The 18,043-nt window shown below is 30.8% G+C and overlaps 3 protein-coding genes across 3 annotated transcripts; 2 read left to right on the forward strand and 1 right to left on the reverse strand.

The window, feature by feature from the left end:
• The first annotated feature begins 2,028 nt into the window (after positions 1-2,028).
• LOC110818893 (uncharacterized) lies at positions 2,029-4,406 on the forward strand. The gene is made up of 2 exons (XM_022047922.2): positions 2,029-3,021; positions 3,670-4,406. The coding sequence occupies exons 1-2, from the start codon at positions 2,175-2,177 to the stop codon at positions 4,188-4,190; spliced, it is 1,368 nt and encodes a 455-aa protein (XP_021903614.1). The 5' UTR covers positions 2,029-2,174; the 3' UTR covers positions 4,191-4,406.
• Positions 4,407-6,227: 1,821 nt separating this feature from the next.
• LOC110818832 (scopoletin glucosyltransferase-like) lies at positions 6,228-7,954 on the forward strand. Its single transcript, XM_022047826.2, has one exon. The coding sequence runs from the start codon at positions 6,328-6,330 to the stop codon at positions 7,816-7,818; it is 1,491 nt and encodes a 496-aa protein (XP_021903518.1). The 5' UTR covers positions 6,228-6,327; the 3' UTR covers positions 7,819-7,954.
• An 832-nt stretch (positions 7,955-8,786) lies between these two features.
• On the reverse strand, positions 8,787-11,897 carry LOC110818903 (SUMO-conjugating enzyme SCE1-like). The gene is made up of 5 exons (XM_022047932.1): positions 11,644-11,897; positions 11,448-11,531; positions 9,379-9,531; positions 9,179-9,292; positions 8,787-9,057 (listed from the first exon to the last, which is right to left on the reverse strand). Exons 1-5 carry the CDS (start codon positions 11,710-11,712, stop codon positions 8,995-8,997), a joined length of 483 nt encoding a protein of 160 aa, XP_021903624.1. The 5' UTR covers positions 11,713-11,897; the 3' UTR covers positions 8,787-8,994.
• Between the last annotated feature and the right edge of the window lie 6,146 nt (positions 11,898-18,043).

Raw genomic sequence — 18,043 nt, forward strand, 5'->3', positions numbered from 1 at the left:
TAGTACTTGTTTGGTTGAGCCGAATGATTTGATAGTGGAAGGAGTTGTCTGCAAGGAGACAGACAAACGAGGTGTTAGAATGAGGAAGCTCTTACTTCAATGCTTTTGCCTGTTTTTCATTTTCAGATCATCATCTTCATGGGCATGGCTGCCTGCTTGTTTGCCTTTTTGATCCTCCACTTTTTCTTTCTTTCTCTTCTTCATCCCCCACTTTTTTCTTTCCTCAACTTTTCTGCCATTCCCATTCTTAAAAGATAATGAGACAGGGACTAATCAACAAGACTGTATTCTGAATTGCACAAGGATCCAATTCTTCTTCTTGATTGATTTTCATAACATATCTGTAAATGCAAGAGGAAATAAAATTTAGTTTTGTTGATGAACAAGTATGTTTTGGTGACTTGAGTTCGATCTTTTATGTAGATATATTTTTAATTTAGTTTAAAGAATATATTTTTTAAAAACAAAATATACAACATTGATTTTCATAAGACCGCAATTTTAAGTGAACAATTTGCCAATTGGGTTCAATAAAATTCAATTATTTATGTGAATTAATGTATATTAAAATTTATATTTTAATATCTATTAACACAATAATTATTTAATTTTTTTAAAAAAAATATTCTTATTAAGCTCTAATGCAACAAATAAAAAAACTGAGAGTATAAGCGATTTATCTATATTATTCATATTTCAAAAACATAATTTGTATTAATTTTTAACTAAAGTTTATTTTTTTAAAAAAAATTAAAAATAAATTATATGAAAAATTTGACATGATCACATTAATTATATATTTTAAAAAGTGTAAAACAAAAAATATAATTAATTAATTATAGACCAAATATTTATAAAATTTATATTGTGTATAGGGAATTATAATTATATATAGTGTCAAATAATTGTTGTGTCTATAATATATTAAAATTTTGTAATAAATATATTTATAAAGTTGTGATAATTTAGTTAAATTAAATATCAGTAAATTTATTATTAATAATTAAAGATTTAGTTGTCATAATTACAACATATAATAACAAAATTTTTGAAGCCTCCACTATCATTTTCCCCCTTCCTTCACCCCAAACCAAACAAAATGACAAAATGGTGTCCTATTCATGTCTTTTTTTTTTTTTTCCAAAGCCTACACCTCATCCTCCAAGCAAGACAAAACTTCTATGTGGTATATACGTGTACGTGTGTATATATATATATATATATGTATATATGTTTTAACATAATATTAAAATTAAGGAAAATTACAGTCACCACTACATCTCAAGTTTAACGTACTATACACCTGTCACTACAAGTATAAGATTTCTTAAATTAACATGAAAAATAATTATTTTTAGTGCCAACTGCCAAATTTAAATAAATTGGTATATTTTCCTCTTTAAAAAAAATGTATATCTTAAATTTTATTTATTTCAAGATTCCCATAATCTTTTTTTTTTTAATAAATAATAATTCTGTTTTTCTTTTCAAGATTCACGTAATATTCGTATTGATGAGTAGATGTCTTTAATAGATATATTGTTAATAATAATTACAACCTGAAGGAATAACAAAAGTGGGTTAATTAACTGTTAATTGATGCATCAATAAGTTTTAATTATGCAGTAGAGATTTTAATTTTGTCTCTTACTTAAAAATAATATTAACATACGTTAAAATGAGCTTTAAAAAATTATTTATAAAATCCTTTTATCTATTCTGAAAACCCACGTTGCAACCAGAAACGTGTTTTTTTTTTTAAATGACGATAATTTGTCGGTTCCAATCCAATTAATTAAAGAATACTCCAATGTAATGAATAAATTTTTTTTTTTTAAAAAAACGTTATATATAATAAAAATTTGATCGCGTATAATGTCATATGTATATACATATATTATACGCACATATATAATATATATATTATATTCCTCTGTCCACAAACAAAGTGCATCCTTCTTTTCCCTCTTTAATTTACTGCTTTGCTTACACAACACCGCCTCTCTCCTCCTCCTCGCCTTTCTTGAACCGGTCCTAGTCCACGCCTGCTCTTTCTTCCCCCTCTCTTTCTCTTCGTACCCTTTATCTTTCTTTTCAAAAGGAACAAAAATAACATCACCCTTTCTCCCTAATCCCCCATTGAAGAACAGTTTAGACCTCCAGATTAAGATAAGATGCTCGAATGGGTTCATGTCATGGCGGTGGTGATCTCCGCCGGCCTTCTCGCTGTTCTCCTCACCGTGTTTTTAACCCGATGGTGTTTCCATAAATCCAGTGTTGAGAATAACATGAACCAGAGAACAGAGAGCTTGCAGGAAGGAATAGCAAGGTTGCATCAAACGAGCTTACATAATCAGATTGATTTAGATAGCAAGCGAAGAGGCGGAGGGGGAACCGGAAATTATTATGTTTTCCGACGTGGGAATTTGCTGTTTAACTGGTCTGATCATCCGTCGCTCGTCACTGACGCCGTCGAAAATGGGTGGTCAAGGTTTGGATTCACCGGCGGCTACATGTCGTCTCCGTCGAGTACTAAATCAACTCTGTTGGGGCTATGCGCGCCAGGCGATTACAGAAGAGAATCAGACACGGAAATAAGCTGGGAAGTGTGTCAAGGTTCGGCGGATTTTATGCAGAAGATCAGATTAAATTCTGGGTTGAAGAAGGTGAACTCAACCTCTGTGATCAGAACCGCTCTGCCATTGCCGGGTCCTCCTCTGGGAAACTCTGCTTTTCCCCAAGAAGCGTATTTCGAGATCACGATCCTGTATTGCCGAGAAGATGAGTTTGAATCCTCGATGGGGAAAATTAAGGAGGGAGAAAAGGCAAAACTGATTCAAGAAAAATCGAGCGCCAATGCGATTAATAAAGCAGAAGAGTTGAAGGTCGATCATGGCGGAAAAGAGGAAGAAATCGCTGTGTCCTTAGGGTTAACAGTGGGTGGTCCTCTGCCTTTTAGTCTTCCTGGAAGCTACCCAGCATCCATTGGCTTCAACTCTGACGGCTCTGTATATCTCGACGGTAATTAATTTTTACTCTCTTAATTTCTCATACCCAAGTAAAAAAATCAGAATCTTTGACTTAATAGATTCTAAATAAAGAGTCTACAGATGAAATGTCTTTCTCCCAAGCAAACCCTCTTATAATTTGTTTGAATTTTGGCACGTGTCTATATGCACATATTTGTTTCTGTATACATACACTTGTTTTAGGTCAATTTTCTCCTAATGCCATTTTTAAAAAAAATATAATTGGGTTAAATACAAAGTAAATTGGTTATCTGCAACATGATTTAGAGTTTTTCCATTTATTGTATCTATATATGTATATTGTGCTTATTATTTTTTGTTATCACCATACAAAACTTTGCAATGAACAAATCCTTGACCTAAAGTTGTCAAACATTAAAAAAGGGGTTAACGAGAAAAGGCTCACCATCATATGTTTTGAATAGAGAAATGAAATTATTCTTCAAGGCCAACACCCTTTATATGCCATTCTTCATTGTACGGCAGAATTAGGTATATAAACCTGTTTGAAATTATTCTTCAAGGTCCTACAAAATATTGTCTCTATTATGATCTTTTCTATATATGTCATATACATTCACAATTTTCCATCTTGATTAGACTTGACCAACACTAAAGCCAAGTTTTTACCTTTATGCAGGAACCAAATTAGTGTTCGAATCCGAAAAAGTTGAATGGAAAAAGAATGAAAAAATTATCGGTTGTGGGTTTAATCCAAAACAAAAGAAAGTGTTTTTCACAGTTAATTCAGAGTTAGTTCATGTAATTCATTGTAAGTCTGAAGAATTTGGAAGCCCTCTTTATCCAACTCTAGCAGCAAATATTGATATATTAGTATTGGTAAATTTTGGACAAAGTGTTTTTAGTTATGCACCAGCTAATACTCAAAGGACAGCAAACCCTTGTTTCATTGGGCCCCTTGTGAATTCTCCAAATACAGTCGCAGCTTTAGGATATGAAGATAGCAAAGAGCTTTTTTCAATGGGGAGAATCGATTCGCAATGGTTTAATAGAAGTATTGCACGAGGATATAACAATAACAATAATAGTACTCGAACTATGGAATTTGACGAAGAATCTGACAATGATTTATTCGAAATCGTGCTGGAAAGTCGTGGGAGATCACCCAATACAGGATTTGAGCTACATCCTGTTGGATAATGTTATTATAAGTTATGAGTTCGAGGTTGTTATATTATTTTTCTTAACATTTTTGCTTTAGAAAATCAAACTTGCATAGCATCTTTGGGATTCTTTCGTCAATTTTCAACAGTAATTTTTATAATATTAAGTGAATTGTTTCATCATGAGAAAGTATATATTGTACACATAAAGATGTTCACTTCTTGACAAATTGAAATTTAAATTTATAGATCATGTAATTTTCTTTGTCTTTTTATATAATTTGTATATTTATTTTTAAATAAGAAATTTTAAAGAATATATTTCTTGCTTACTTTGGAGATATATATTCATATATTGCAAGAATATGCTCTAAAACAACTATGGAAGCAAATCATTAAGGATTAGTGAAGGAAGAATGAAGAATCGAATAGAGAAAGAGTGGAGGAGAATCGCGATCCAGAGAAAATACTAATAAGTTTTTGGTTTCTCAATTTCTTTAGATGTTTTTTACCATGGAAATAGAGGTTTATATACCTCTAGAAAAATTAGGCGCATATATTCCTCTTATACATTGTATCCTTTCTAGCATGATATATATATGTGTGTGTGTATATATATATATATATATAAATATATACAAATGTTCTTGGTGGACACATATTGGGGCCCCATCACTCGTTTCAATCTGCGGGTCCGGTTAAGGTGTATCTTGTCATATATACATATGTATATATATATATGTGGGAAACCGATATTGTTCCACCAAATTATTCTTCGTTTTGTTTATTTTTTTATATGTATAGAAATAATAGGTCAAATCCCAGATGCTTTTTTCGTGGTTAAAGATTAATGGCTTAAAACTTTTGTAATGCGCAGTCGTTTTGGTCAAGTCTCAGCTGACTTTTATCTTTAATTTTTCTTTTTTTTTTTTTTTTCAAATTTCAAAAATTAATCCATTTGTGTCAAAAATACATTTTAGGGAAACCAATATAAGAAAAGTTTGAAACTTTACCTAATTTTAACTTTCGGTATTTTATTTTTCTCTTTGAAAAAGTTATTTTATAATAAATTCAGCATCAATAAAATCCCATATCAACTCTGCCGCCATGTCCATGATGGTACGGCAAATTTGCTAGCTTTCTGAACAAAAATGGAGGATGTGGTGTCACGTTCTGGTTGGGAAAGATGAAGGAATCAAGCTCAAGAAAAGATTCTATTTAGCAAAAAATACACGTTTGACTTTTGATGATTAAAAAAATAACTACTTACTACTAGCACAAATAGGATAAAGCTGATCCATCCTTGTCCAAAAAATTTGGCAGCAAATGACACACAAACGCCTCCTCCATTTCTGAATATAAAATTTTAAATTTTGGTACTCAAAAATATAAAAGAGTTCAACCCATTTCATATAATATAATTTTTAGTAAATAAATAAATATAATATAATACAAATGTTGAAACTCCGATCTTTATTTGAACTAAAAGTTAGGTGTATTATACGTATAATATTATTTTTTTGTTTGTTTGTTATTCGCATTTATAATTTTTTTTTTCTGATAATATATTAAATATTAAACTCTAATATTTAATATTTTATTTTTAAAATATTACTTGTAATAAATAAAGAATTAATTATAATTTATATTTTTAATACATAATTGAATTAACTCCATTTGCATTCTCGAATCTATAATAATGGGTAATGAGTTGTAAAAACATTAATGTAATAGACACAAAGAATTATAATATTATATTTATTTAAATTTAAATGACACACATATTATATTTTATTTTTATCTCATAAAATTTAAATTTTAAAACAAATTGGAAGTGTTTTTTTCTTTTTCTTGGTGGAATTGATGAATTATAACAGCGCGAAATGAGTTTTAATTTTTTTTTTTTCTGTTTTATTTTTAGAACTTTGAAAGTTTTTCGTTCTTTTTAAACGATTCTTTATTAAAAATAGTAAACATATCATTATTATTTTGATTATTTACCGATATTATCGAATTCAAAAGTAAAAACTAATTAATTGAATGACAGTCAATCTGGCAACGGATTATTATGCTCATCAAATGCCATCTGCCCTTGCACTTTTTCCTGCAACTCAACAAAAGAAAAGGAAAGAAAGAAAGAAAGAAAGAAAGAAAGAAAGAATTGAGAATAAAAAATGGAATCAAGAAATCAACTTCATGTCATGTTTCTTCCTTACTTGGCACCAGGCCATATGATGCCAATGGTAGACATTGCTAGATCATTCGCTTCTCATGGCATCAATGTTACCATACTTACCACGCCTAAGAATGTTCTTCCTTTTGCATCTGCTGTTGACCGCGATATTAAATCTGGTAAGTATATTCAGTTCAATGTTTTACATTTTCCTTCCTCAGAATTCGGTCTACCAGAAGGTTGTGAAAATCTAACTGCTGCTCCGACTCCAAAAATGACCGTCAAGCTTTTTCATGCCATAGACATGCTCCAGCCGCAAGTTGAGCAAGTATTTAGAGAATGTCGTCCTGATTGCATTGTCTCTGACTATCTCTTTCCATGGACTGTTGATGTTGCCATTGAATTAGGCATACCGAGACTTGCCTTCAATGGAAGTGGATTCTTTAATCTCTGTGTCGCTCATAACCTCGAACATTATAAGCCTCACATGAATGTTGTGTCTGAGACAGAATCTTTCGTAGTTCCAGGCTTGCCAGATCAAATAACATTTACAAGATCGCAACTTCCAGACATTGTGAAAACCAAGACTAGATTCTCTGCTTTGTTTGATAAGCTCAAAGAGGTCGAGAAGAAGAGTTTTGGGGTCTTAGTAAACAGCTTTTATGAATTAGAACCTGCTTACATCGATCATTCTAGAAAAGTTATAGGATTGAAAGTATGGCCTATAGGACCTGCATCCCTTTTAAACAATGATGAGAAAGCTGAAAGAGGAGACAAGCCTTCCATACCTAAACATAGCTGCTTAAGTTGGCTTGATTCTAAGGAACCCACCTCTGTTGTCTACATCTGTTTTGGAAGCCTAATAAGATTCACCAAGTCTCAAATAACAGAAATGGCTAGTGCACTTGAAGAATCAGGTCACTCATTCGTTTGGACGATAGGAAAAGTCTTGACAGTTGATGATACACACAACAATGATCAACAACAACAAAACTCATGGTTACCGGAAGGATTTGAGGAAAAAGTAACACAAAGTGGCCAAGGGTTGATTATAAGAGGATGGGCACCACAGGTGTTGATTCTTACACATCCAGCCATTGGAGGTTTCTTGACTCATTGTGGTTGGAACTCAATCATGGAAGGGATTAGTGCAGGCATACCCATGGTCACGTGGCCAATTTTTGCAGAACAATTTTACAATGAGAAACTCGTGACACAAGCACTGAGATTTGGCGTTTCAGTAGGTAATGATACATGGAAATTGTGGGCAACAGAAGAATCACCTCTGATAAACAAAGAGAAGATCAAGAAAGCAATTATTGAAATCATGAACAATTCCAATGAGGCAATTGAGATGAGAAAGAAAGCTAGAAGACTTAGAGAATTAGCACGGAAAGCTGTTGAAGAAGGTGGGTCATCTTGGAGCAATATAAAGGATCTGATTGAGGGTATTAGATCATATAAACCTACAGATGTAACAAAAACTAGATAGTTCCCCTGAAATCATTGTGAAAATGTCTGAAAATTATTACACAGTGAAAATTCTCATAGCCAAGTATTTTTATTTGAACATGTCATGATGCCAAAAAAGAAGTAGCTTAAAATACAGGCAGATCAACCTGTTGTAAACAAACATGAGGGATAAAAAGACACTGATCCTTGCAAAGTACATTAATGAAAATCAGAGGATGCGAAACATCCAATAAACAGGCTGTTGAAAATCTAAACAGGATGTAGATCTTACAGCACGAATAATTTGTGGCAAGTCTATGCAACAATTTCAGATAGAAAAAATATTTCTCCTCATTAACATGATCAACCAAAATTTCAGAAATCAGATGCGTGAAATGTGCCAATCTAAATTTAAGTGCAGAGGGTGCACAACAATCTCAAAAAATATTTCTCCTCCTTAACATGATCAACCAAAATTTCAGAAATCAGATGCGTGAAATGTGCCAATCTAAATTTAAGTGCAGAGGGTACACAACAATCTCAACCACTCTAGATAAACTTAAAGTATTCAAGCCAAAACCAGATACTTCCGAAAAGAAAAGATGCCAGAAAATATATTTACAAGATACTGACAACAGCGCTCCGATTTTTGGTTCAATGTTTGCCATGAAATGGTGCCAATACATGATGCTAGCATTCTCTCCTGCCTCTCACACCAAGGCTCTGGATTCTTACAAGTTGTTTTCAACATCACTCACATAGTTGCCTATTTGCCTGTCTTAATGTATCTTGACGAGGAAACCATTTAACAGTAATTGACAAAGACAAACAAACTTGATATGTGGTAAATATGAAAGGGCAACCCATGATTGACACATAAGAATTGCAGCTGCAGTGAATATGGATGACATGCAAGGGGCAAATATATACCGTTTTCTGATATTTTCTGTCCATCATGTTTTTGTTTTTCCAGTAGATTTATTTAGACTGAATCAAGAGTGGACTGAATTCAATAAGGAAGAACTTCTGATATTCTTCACAATCGATGTCATAACTTCCCCATCCAAAAGTTAGTATACTGTCAAATTACAAATTGAAATTGACAGAAAACAATGAATTTTTCATTGCTTCAATGTAGGAACGAAATTTCTCCAGTCTAAAAGAGAGCCCGAGATCATAATGAATGCTATTAGTTAAATCATATCAAGGAAGCACATCAGATAACATGTGGATATTGTTTGGCCTGCTGTCGCACTCTTCTCTTGTATTCGGCGGGATCCTGAAAATATAAAAGTCACATTGCCTAAGATATAACTGTTTCATTTCAATACAAAAAAAAATCAATAATAATAATAAAACTTTACAAAATCTGAAATTCAAGTTCAGGGAACAGGGAAAACCTGGATATAGAGCTGATATCCATCAGTTTGTGCAGGATCGGCAGGATTGGGTTGATCAAGCAAATCTTGGATGCCGACCAAAATTTGCTTCACAGTAATGGCTGGTCTCCATCCCTGTTCAGGTTGGGGAAGGAATGAGAATATATCAGATAACCATTTATCTATATTAAATGCTGAGAGCATGCTTTGCAAGCACTTACATTGTCCTCATTGAGGATTGACAGGCATACTGTTCCAGAAGGATAGACATTAGGGTGGAAAAAACCTTGCGGGAATTTGCACTTGGGGGGTTTACTGGGATAGTCTTCAGAGAAGTGAAGCGTCAGTGGAAAGTACCCACCTTCCCAATCAGTCTGCAAATACAATGAGACTGATTATAGGTGATGATGCCATATACTTTTGAATAGAAAAAGAAGTATGTTACAAACAAGGATGGGGTGCTGCCCATGTACAAAAGCATTCACATAGTATGTTCTGCCGCTTGATTACAAGTGATGTAATCAAGCGATGCAATATTCTCAATATGTTAAACTCATACTAGAGGAGAGATAAAATTCCCATATCTACAGAAGCTAAGTCCTAAGAAGTACAATCTATTTCCTCTTTCTTTGGGATGAAGGAGCAAATATAGATAGATAGAACCCACTGAATAGCATCTCATACATTAAAATATATATTTTTAAATTCAAGCCTTTTATTCACAAGATGTTGCATTTTCATCTGATAACTCCAATCACTACCCCTACAATTCAGACAGTATATGTACAAATGTAACTAGCAACAATAAAGCAACATTTTAAGTTGCAGGTTTGGAAGAATGAGAAAGATAAGAAATCATATGACGCATGGAAAAATGAGCTATTAAACCAAGCAATGATAATTAGCAGTTTGATGACAAATTTCTTTTAAAAAATATTGATGACACTCATGATCCTAAACAGTAGACTTTTTAGGTCAAAGTTGAAATTCATGCACATAAAACTATAACAGGTAATTTTGTTCCTAACCAGCTCATAGGCTTACTTCATATTAATACAATATTACAACACAGATTCGGATTTTATTCTGAGCTCACTACTCTCACCCAACACCTGTGAACTTATTAGAATTTGATTCCAATTCTTACTTTGAAGAGCTCAAACACAAAAAATCATGCTTTTGTTATCCTTCCATCTACAAACACACACACACACACACACACACGCAGACTACTATGAAGATCGAGTAAGAATCAACTATAAACAGAACAAAAATTGATCAAGACTAGCAACTTCAATTTTTATGCTACACGTTGATAGTTTTAAATTTTTGTTTAAGGATTTATGGTTAATTTTAAGATCTCAGGAACCCATGGATATTTTGATTTTCCACAAATGCTTTTTCTTTGCACACGCGAAGCTGCCCCTCAGTTCCCTGTAAGTATTACTCAGAACATGGAAATCTTCAACCCTTGATTTACATGAAACTAAATAAAAACACTCTAAGATAAAATATTCTAGTTTCCAAATAAAACATCAAATTCCAACTTCACATGCAAATGTCATGAATATGCGAGTCCTGTAATTTACATATAGCAACCTAGAGAATATTATCTGTTATATCAGAGGTTATTAGGTCATTCCACTTTGCAAAACCTTCCAGATACAGATATCCCTACTGACTCAAAGTAACTTGCTCTTATTGTCTTGCTAGTCACAAAATCAGCACTTCCTACCAGAAAATTTAATAACAGCAAAACACTAGCTCCAGATTTTTGCATCAAGAAATCGGAAAAATTTTCGGGATAAGACTTTACAGAAGGAAACACAAGCTGTGGATCTTAACCAAGGAATGATACAACCATCAGCGGTGAAATACAAGTGCTATAAGGTCATATTTGATTCAATTCTCGTTCTATTCCTTACTAATTGCTACTTCTAATTTTCATATTAGTTTTGGAATAGAAAATGGATATGAACATGCAACAAATTCAAGGTCGAAGTATAGTAACTTAAACAAAAAGATATCACGTTGAAACCGTACATAAGAAAACAGGTATGACAACTATAGGCCAACAATATAAACCTTAACGCCCAGTTCAACGGAAAGTCACCTAAAACTCCAAAATTTTGTTAAACTCCTGCAGTAAATCCAAACTTCTCTAATCTGTTTCCATAACTTTCTTAGAAAAAGAAATCAATTTTATAGAGAAAACCCCAACGAGAAAATGTGCAACAAAGAGACCTTTTCATTAAAAGAAAAACAGAAACTTAGTCAAGAAGAGACTTACCCCAGCTTTTCCAGGGATAATACACTGCCATACCATCAAATTCACAGACCCATCCGAAGCAGTTTCGGGCTTCGCGACAAAACCCTGAAAAAATTAAGCTACTCTTCATGAAGAAATTTCTTAAAAGAGAATCAAAAGGACTCCAACAAAGCATAAAGAAGCCAGAAATGGAGTCTGACTCCAACATAATTCATACGTGCGGGTGATTCTTCCGCCACGCTTTTCGCTCCTCTGTAAGTCGGCCGCGGGCGATGCCACCAGACATTGATAGTTTCAGTCTCTCAGATCAATTAACTCTAAGCAACACTCTTTGATTGATGAAGAAATGCTCTATCTCCCGTCCCGAGAAGATGACGACACAACTTGGCCTTGGAAGCTTCCTAGTTAGAAAACAAGAGAAGAGACCGTACGTTTCTTCCCTTCTGAAAATTTATAAAAATTGGTTTTTGGCTTTGGAAACTGACAGCCATTTTCTTTTTTTATATAATTTTTAAAATTTTCAATTAACTTTTTTAATATTGGAATATCAGAATTTATTTTTAAAAAAAAAAAAAATTATATACGGTTGTTATTAAATTAGATTACGATAATTCAAATAATTTAATACTAAAATAAATAAGGTAATTTAAAATATTTAAATTAATATTACTTATGGGCCCTTTTATAGTTAAGTCCAGCCCACTAGCCAATTGTTGGGACCAAATATACTGGGCCTCACTACATTGCCATAAATACGCTGTTCTAAAAAGATTAAGAAATAAAACAAAATGAATGAAAATTATTAATTACAGTGGTATATTGTATTATTTTCTTCAAGCTAATAATCTCCATCACAATTAAGCTTAAAACCTGAAAAAATTTCATTAATTAATTTACTTTCTTTAACATAGATATGACCCCCTTTTTTTTTTTTAATGCAAACAGAAAACTGGAAATGATGCAATCATCAACTGGCATTGCTCATGATGATCTCTAAACAAAATTTCACATGTTATGTCTCCACGAATCCATAATTTTTCAGCTTACGGCTCCAAAAAAATTGAGTAGAGATGATAAAGATTGGAGCCCCTCACTTGTTTTACAGTGCAATTTTAAACCAAGACAAGGTATGATGGTAGACCAAACCAAAAGAAGGAAAGTATAATCAGATTTGTCAATTAAAAATTCTCTTTTCGAGTTGACAAGATGAGGGTCACTCTAATAATTATGCCCTTTGGCTTTTATAATAATAGTTATGTAATTAAAAGAATAATAATCAACCTATGACTAATCGTACTTGGGGAAAAATAATTTAAGTGCACTGATTAAGAAAACCGAACCCATTTGATTGGACCATAATTAGATGGTTCTGAATTCAAATTACTGCACTAATAATTAAACTAAGCAAAGAACCACGGTAATAATTAGAATTTAAACATCTAATTACTTAATATGATAAATAAACATCAATTTATTGGTCACCATTGACACAAAATTTGATTTTTAAAAAAAAAATAAATTTATGACGGATAATTAATTCAATGAGAATAATTTTTAATAGACATGTAATGGGTGTTTCTTAAATTTATAGTGAATGCAGAATTAAAAATATAGATCAATCAAGATATATAAACTGATCATGATACGGTGTTTGGATAAAAAGAAATGAAAAAAGAAGTCTGAGTGTTTGGGAATAATGTAAAGGAGGTGGGGGTGGCATGTGATAAGCAAAAGCTCCCACATGGGTTAGAAAAGCTTAATAGGGAGGGGGGAAGAGGAGGAAAAGGAGAATGTGATGAAAATTGAGGAGAAAAAAGAATCCTCATCTCTCCACACAACTTTCCAAATCATTTTCATAAATCTAGTAGGACCTTACCTTATTAAAAAGGCCTAATGTTTTGATTAGATTATAGTTAATTATGTTTATTAATCATGTTATTCTCTTCTTTAAGCAGAAAAGGTGGTGTTTTTTTTTTTTAATAATAATAATAATATATATATTTTTTGAAAAAAGGTATGAAATATACTAGCATGATAATTGTTATAAACATTATTAACTTTTTCTATTAGAATATTCGATTTAAGTCATAATTATTGTTGTTTAAGTGAAAACCTCGTTCTTGAATAACAACATTACCTAAATTCATCTGGAAAGTGAATATATGTATATATAATATAGAAAATATTTTAACATTATGGTTGTTGTTATTGGGAAGCAGATAGAGGTAAAAGAAAAGAACAAGAGCAAGATTTGTATCCTTTGGCTCTTGCACTTTGCTTTGCCGGTATTCATGGCTAGCTATCTGTGTCTTAAAATTGGGGAACAAATGTAAATAATGTTATGTGATGTGGGTTTTTTAAAATTAAAATGCCAAATTGATTGAATATAATTATAACTGTGCCTAATCAAATAAATCAAGGATCATAATTCAATTCCTCTACGATAATTGCATAACTTTGATTGAACATGAGAAAATTAAATTTTTTTAGGAATAGAAAGTTTGATCTGAGTTTTAAACTTATTATTACAATTAAGTTAATTTAACCATGGTATAATATTTCTTTTAATCAAAAATTAATGTTTATTAAAATTTAACTCAATTTTATCACTATAATTTTATTGATACATTAATAAAATAAATTCTCAGTAACACATAATCAAATATTATAAATTTATCATTATTAATCTATAACTCTACGTTATCAATGATATTTAAATTTGTGACCTTCAAATATTATATTAGTTCTTATTAAAAAATTCTTCCAACCAACCAGCGGCTCACTCAACAAAAGAATAGATTGATTAGCAGGCAAATTATACACAGATGTATGTATGTATATGATATCTAAAACTGTAATTCAAATCAACTTAGATAATCATATGAGACAGAGTGTGCATCATGAAATATGTAATTCTTAAAAAGGAAATTGTAGTTTTTAGAATTAATGTTTTGAAAAACAACAATTCAAGTTACAAGAACTACACAACAAAAACAAACAGAAACCAAAACTATTTGGCAATTAAAAAAACACAACAAAAAACAAAACAACCCGTTTTCATTCTTCTTTCTAGCATCGATTGGTACATAATTTATTTGGATAAATTCAAAGTAGACGTGACAGAAAATAATAATAATATATATATATATTTAAAAGGGTCAAAGAGTAATAATTCTTTACTATATAAATAATTTCATTACTGCAAAACTGAATAATATATATATATATATTTTTTTAAGATTAGTAAGATTCAGATTTGATAAATTAAAGAAAGAGAGTGTATTTTTTTTTTTCAAACAGTATAAAATCATCATGGGCAAATACATTTAGTCTAAATTTTGTGAATTGATTTGATAATCTACCTATTACCATATTATTTTTTGTACAGAATATTAAATTCAATTTTAATAATAATATTTTTCGGATTCCACCATTCCCCTAAATGTTTCGTTTAAAAATTTTAATTTCCACATAAATGGATATGTATAAGATAAAATTTACCAATAATAAATTAACACAGAAAATACAATTTAAAGTAATACTAGAGAAATTTAAAAACTTTGAATGCGCGTGTCATTTGAACAAGAGGAAAAAACAAAAATAGGAAGGCTAAGTGGTGGGGTACGTGAGTTGTTGCTTGCTCTGCATCCAATTCAAAGCTAACGGTAGGATTGTGGAAAAAATCTAATGAATTGAGAGTTAGGTTTGGGAAAATGAAACTTGGAGTTGGGATTTTGGCATCAGCTTTTTCCTTTTTGGGTCTGTCTTCTCCCCCATCTCTTCCTTCTCCGTGAAGCACTTGTTGCAGGAATTTGCAGTTTAAACTTTGTGCTTCGGGGAGAGTTTGCTTTAACTTGCAGTCTACCGCATCAAGGCAAAAACAAAAAAAAAAAAAAAAAAAAAAAAAAAAAAAAAAAAAAAAAAAAAAATTACAATTAATGTAGTGTCCTTTAAATAAAAAAAAAAAAAAAAAAAAAAAAAAAAAAGGGCATTTTAAAATTTATAATTTAAAGTGTCAGACCCAATTAGAAAAAAAAAAAAAAAAAAAAAAAAGACAAAATTTGCTCTCAAATCTTGAACGTGAATTCTTGTTTGTGTTATAACGTTGAATTTAAGGAGAAAAAGAAAAAAGAGAGCAGCAAAATATATCTCCCTAATCAACAAATTTTATTTTATGCAGAAACGCACCTAAAGATCCCCCCCCATCGAGCATGCAGTCTATATGTATGTTGAAGGTAATAATTGTTTTGAAGGGGTTAGTCCCAAATGAGAAAAATGCAGATAAGAGAGACTGGTTTTCTTTTTTTATTTTTATTTTTTGTTCTTTTGATTGATGGTCTTTGCTTATCTACTTGAACGCTCTCTTCAATCCTCTTTTTTTAACGAACCAACGACACCGCAACTACCACTAAATTTTAACCCACCAATACAAAATTCGCTACTAACAAATATATGAGCTGACATTATAAGATCAAATTTAAGTAGATAAATAATTTAACTATTAATATATTAATAAAATTGTTAGTATTTAGATTATAATTTAGTTCAATATATCTAAAAAAATTCAAAACACAACGTTTCATTAACTTTGTAAAAAAATAATAATAAAGTATAATTTTATGTACATGCATGTATTTTTTTTTTCAAAATATTAATACCTTAACATTTTTCATAATTACTTATAAAACTCTTGTATAGTTTTCTCTGTGTCAAGATTTGAATTATTTTTTCATTTTTTTTAATTAATTTTATTAAATAGTAAGATTATATTGTGAAATACTAATTTTTCTTAATTAAAATAATCGAAAGGAACTAAAAATTTAACATGTATTTTTATTTTAGAAAATAAATAAAATAATATAGCCAAACAAATTTTAAAAGTAAGAAAATTATATTTTTATAGGTAATAAACAGAACATATATATATATATATGTATACTAAATAAAATTTTTGAAAGTGAAAAGTAAGAAATTGTTGATAGTTTTTGAACAATATAATCCTGAAAAAGTAAGGTAATTTAATTAGTAGATGAGCTGGTCCAATACTTTTTAGAAGGAAAAATCCCGTAATTTAATTAACGAGTACGCTAAGCACGTGAAAATAAATAATAAAATTGCAACAATTTACACAAAATCTAATAGTTCGGTTTTTAAATTTCGAGTAACTACTTTTTTTTTTTTTTTTTTAATTTTATTTTTTTAATTAATATTGTTTTTTTTTTCTTTCTATTTTACATTATATTTCATGTAAGAGACCTCGATTTTAGACACAACAAGGAGCTGGTCTGGGACTTTTTTGGTTAATAATTAATTAATAAAAATTAGGGGCTAAGATAAGAGTTAACTAATAATAATCCTTAAAAATAAAAATTATGATAAATATAATATAATTTCTTAAAAAGAAAAGAGGCATTAATTAACTGCCAGAAGATCAGTAAAAGATGGGGTCCAGTGTGACTGAGCGTCCCATGGGTCCCACACGAGGTTATAAGACACTAAAGAAAAGGCCATGTGCTGGTGGTGAGACCACCAGCTGGCTGTGTCTGATGTGTGGGTCTCCCTTTCCGTCCTCTCCCTTTTCTCCGTCGCTTTCCTTCCATCCCCCCCCACCCTCTTTCTTCCTTCTCCTTCACGGGCTTCTTTTATACTTGGTATTTTCTTCCCTTCTATATAATTTTAATATATTATATGTATTATATATTTGTATTAGTCAATTTAAGATTGACAAAATGTATAGATTGGGCTTGTGAATGAGCAATCATGAACCAAAAGGCTAAATTATCAACGCAAAGCGAGGTGGGTGGTGGGAATTTAATGGGAAGATTTCTTTTTTTATACCTTGTTGCATTCAAAGAAGACAATGGGACCTATTACCTTCAAACATATATATATATATATATATATATATTTATACACACACACACACATACATATATCTATACGATGAAAAAGTTTTCATTGGGACCTTAGATATGTTCATTAGATTGATATTATCATCATTTAAAATGCTAGTTTTATGATGATGTGGTTTGAATTTAGATTGTAATAATTAATAACGTATAAGTATACTCTCTCACATGATTGTATAATCGTGTCTTTTATTAAAGTCAATTTTCAAATTATTTTTAGAAAAAATTTATAAAAAAAAATGTCATAGTTAAATGTTTTTATGAAATAGTGTATTTCTTTATTTTTTAAAAAAAATTGAGGGTTCAAATAGATGACAAAAAAAAATTCTAAAAATTAAAAACTTTTAAGGAATAAGAAAGAATATCATTATACGAAAAACTAAAAAGGCAAAGTTAACATTGAGATTATACAATAAAAAGAGATTATATTCATGAGATCGTATGTATATATACTACATATACAAGTGCAAGCACATGCAAAGAGTTTATTACAACTCGGTATTAGGTGGTTTACCCAATAAGCCAATTACACGTGCATGAAATATATATATATATATATGTATGTGTATGTATATATACATGCATTATATGAAGTCGCAGTAGATAGATATTGGAGGCTAAAACAGATGAAAATTGCATATGATTCCACATCACGTGGCATCTCTTTTTCTACTATATTCTGGGGGACAACCACCATCAAATTAATCT

The sequence above is a fragment of the Carica papaya genome, chromosome 1, assembly GCF_054855325.1.
Source record: "Carica papaya isolate Zhongbai chromosome 1, ASM5485532v1, whole genome shotgun sequence".
Lineage (NCBI taxonomy): Eukaryota > Viridiplantae > Streptophyta > Magnoliopsida > Brassicales > Caricaceae > Carica > Carica papaya.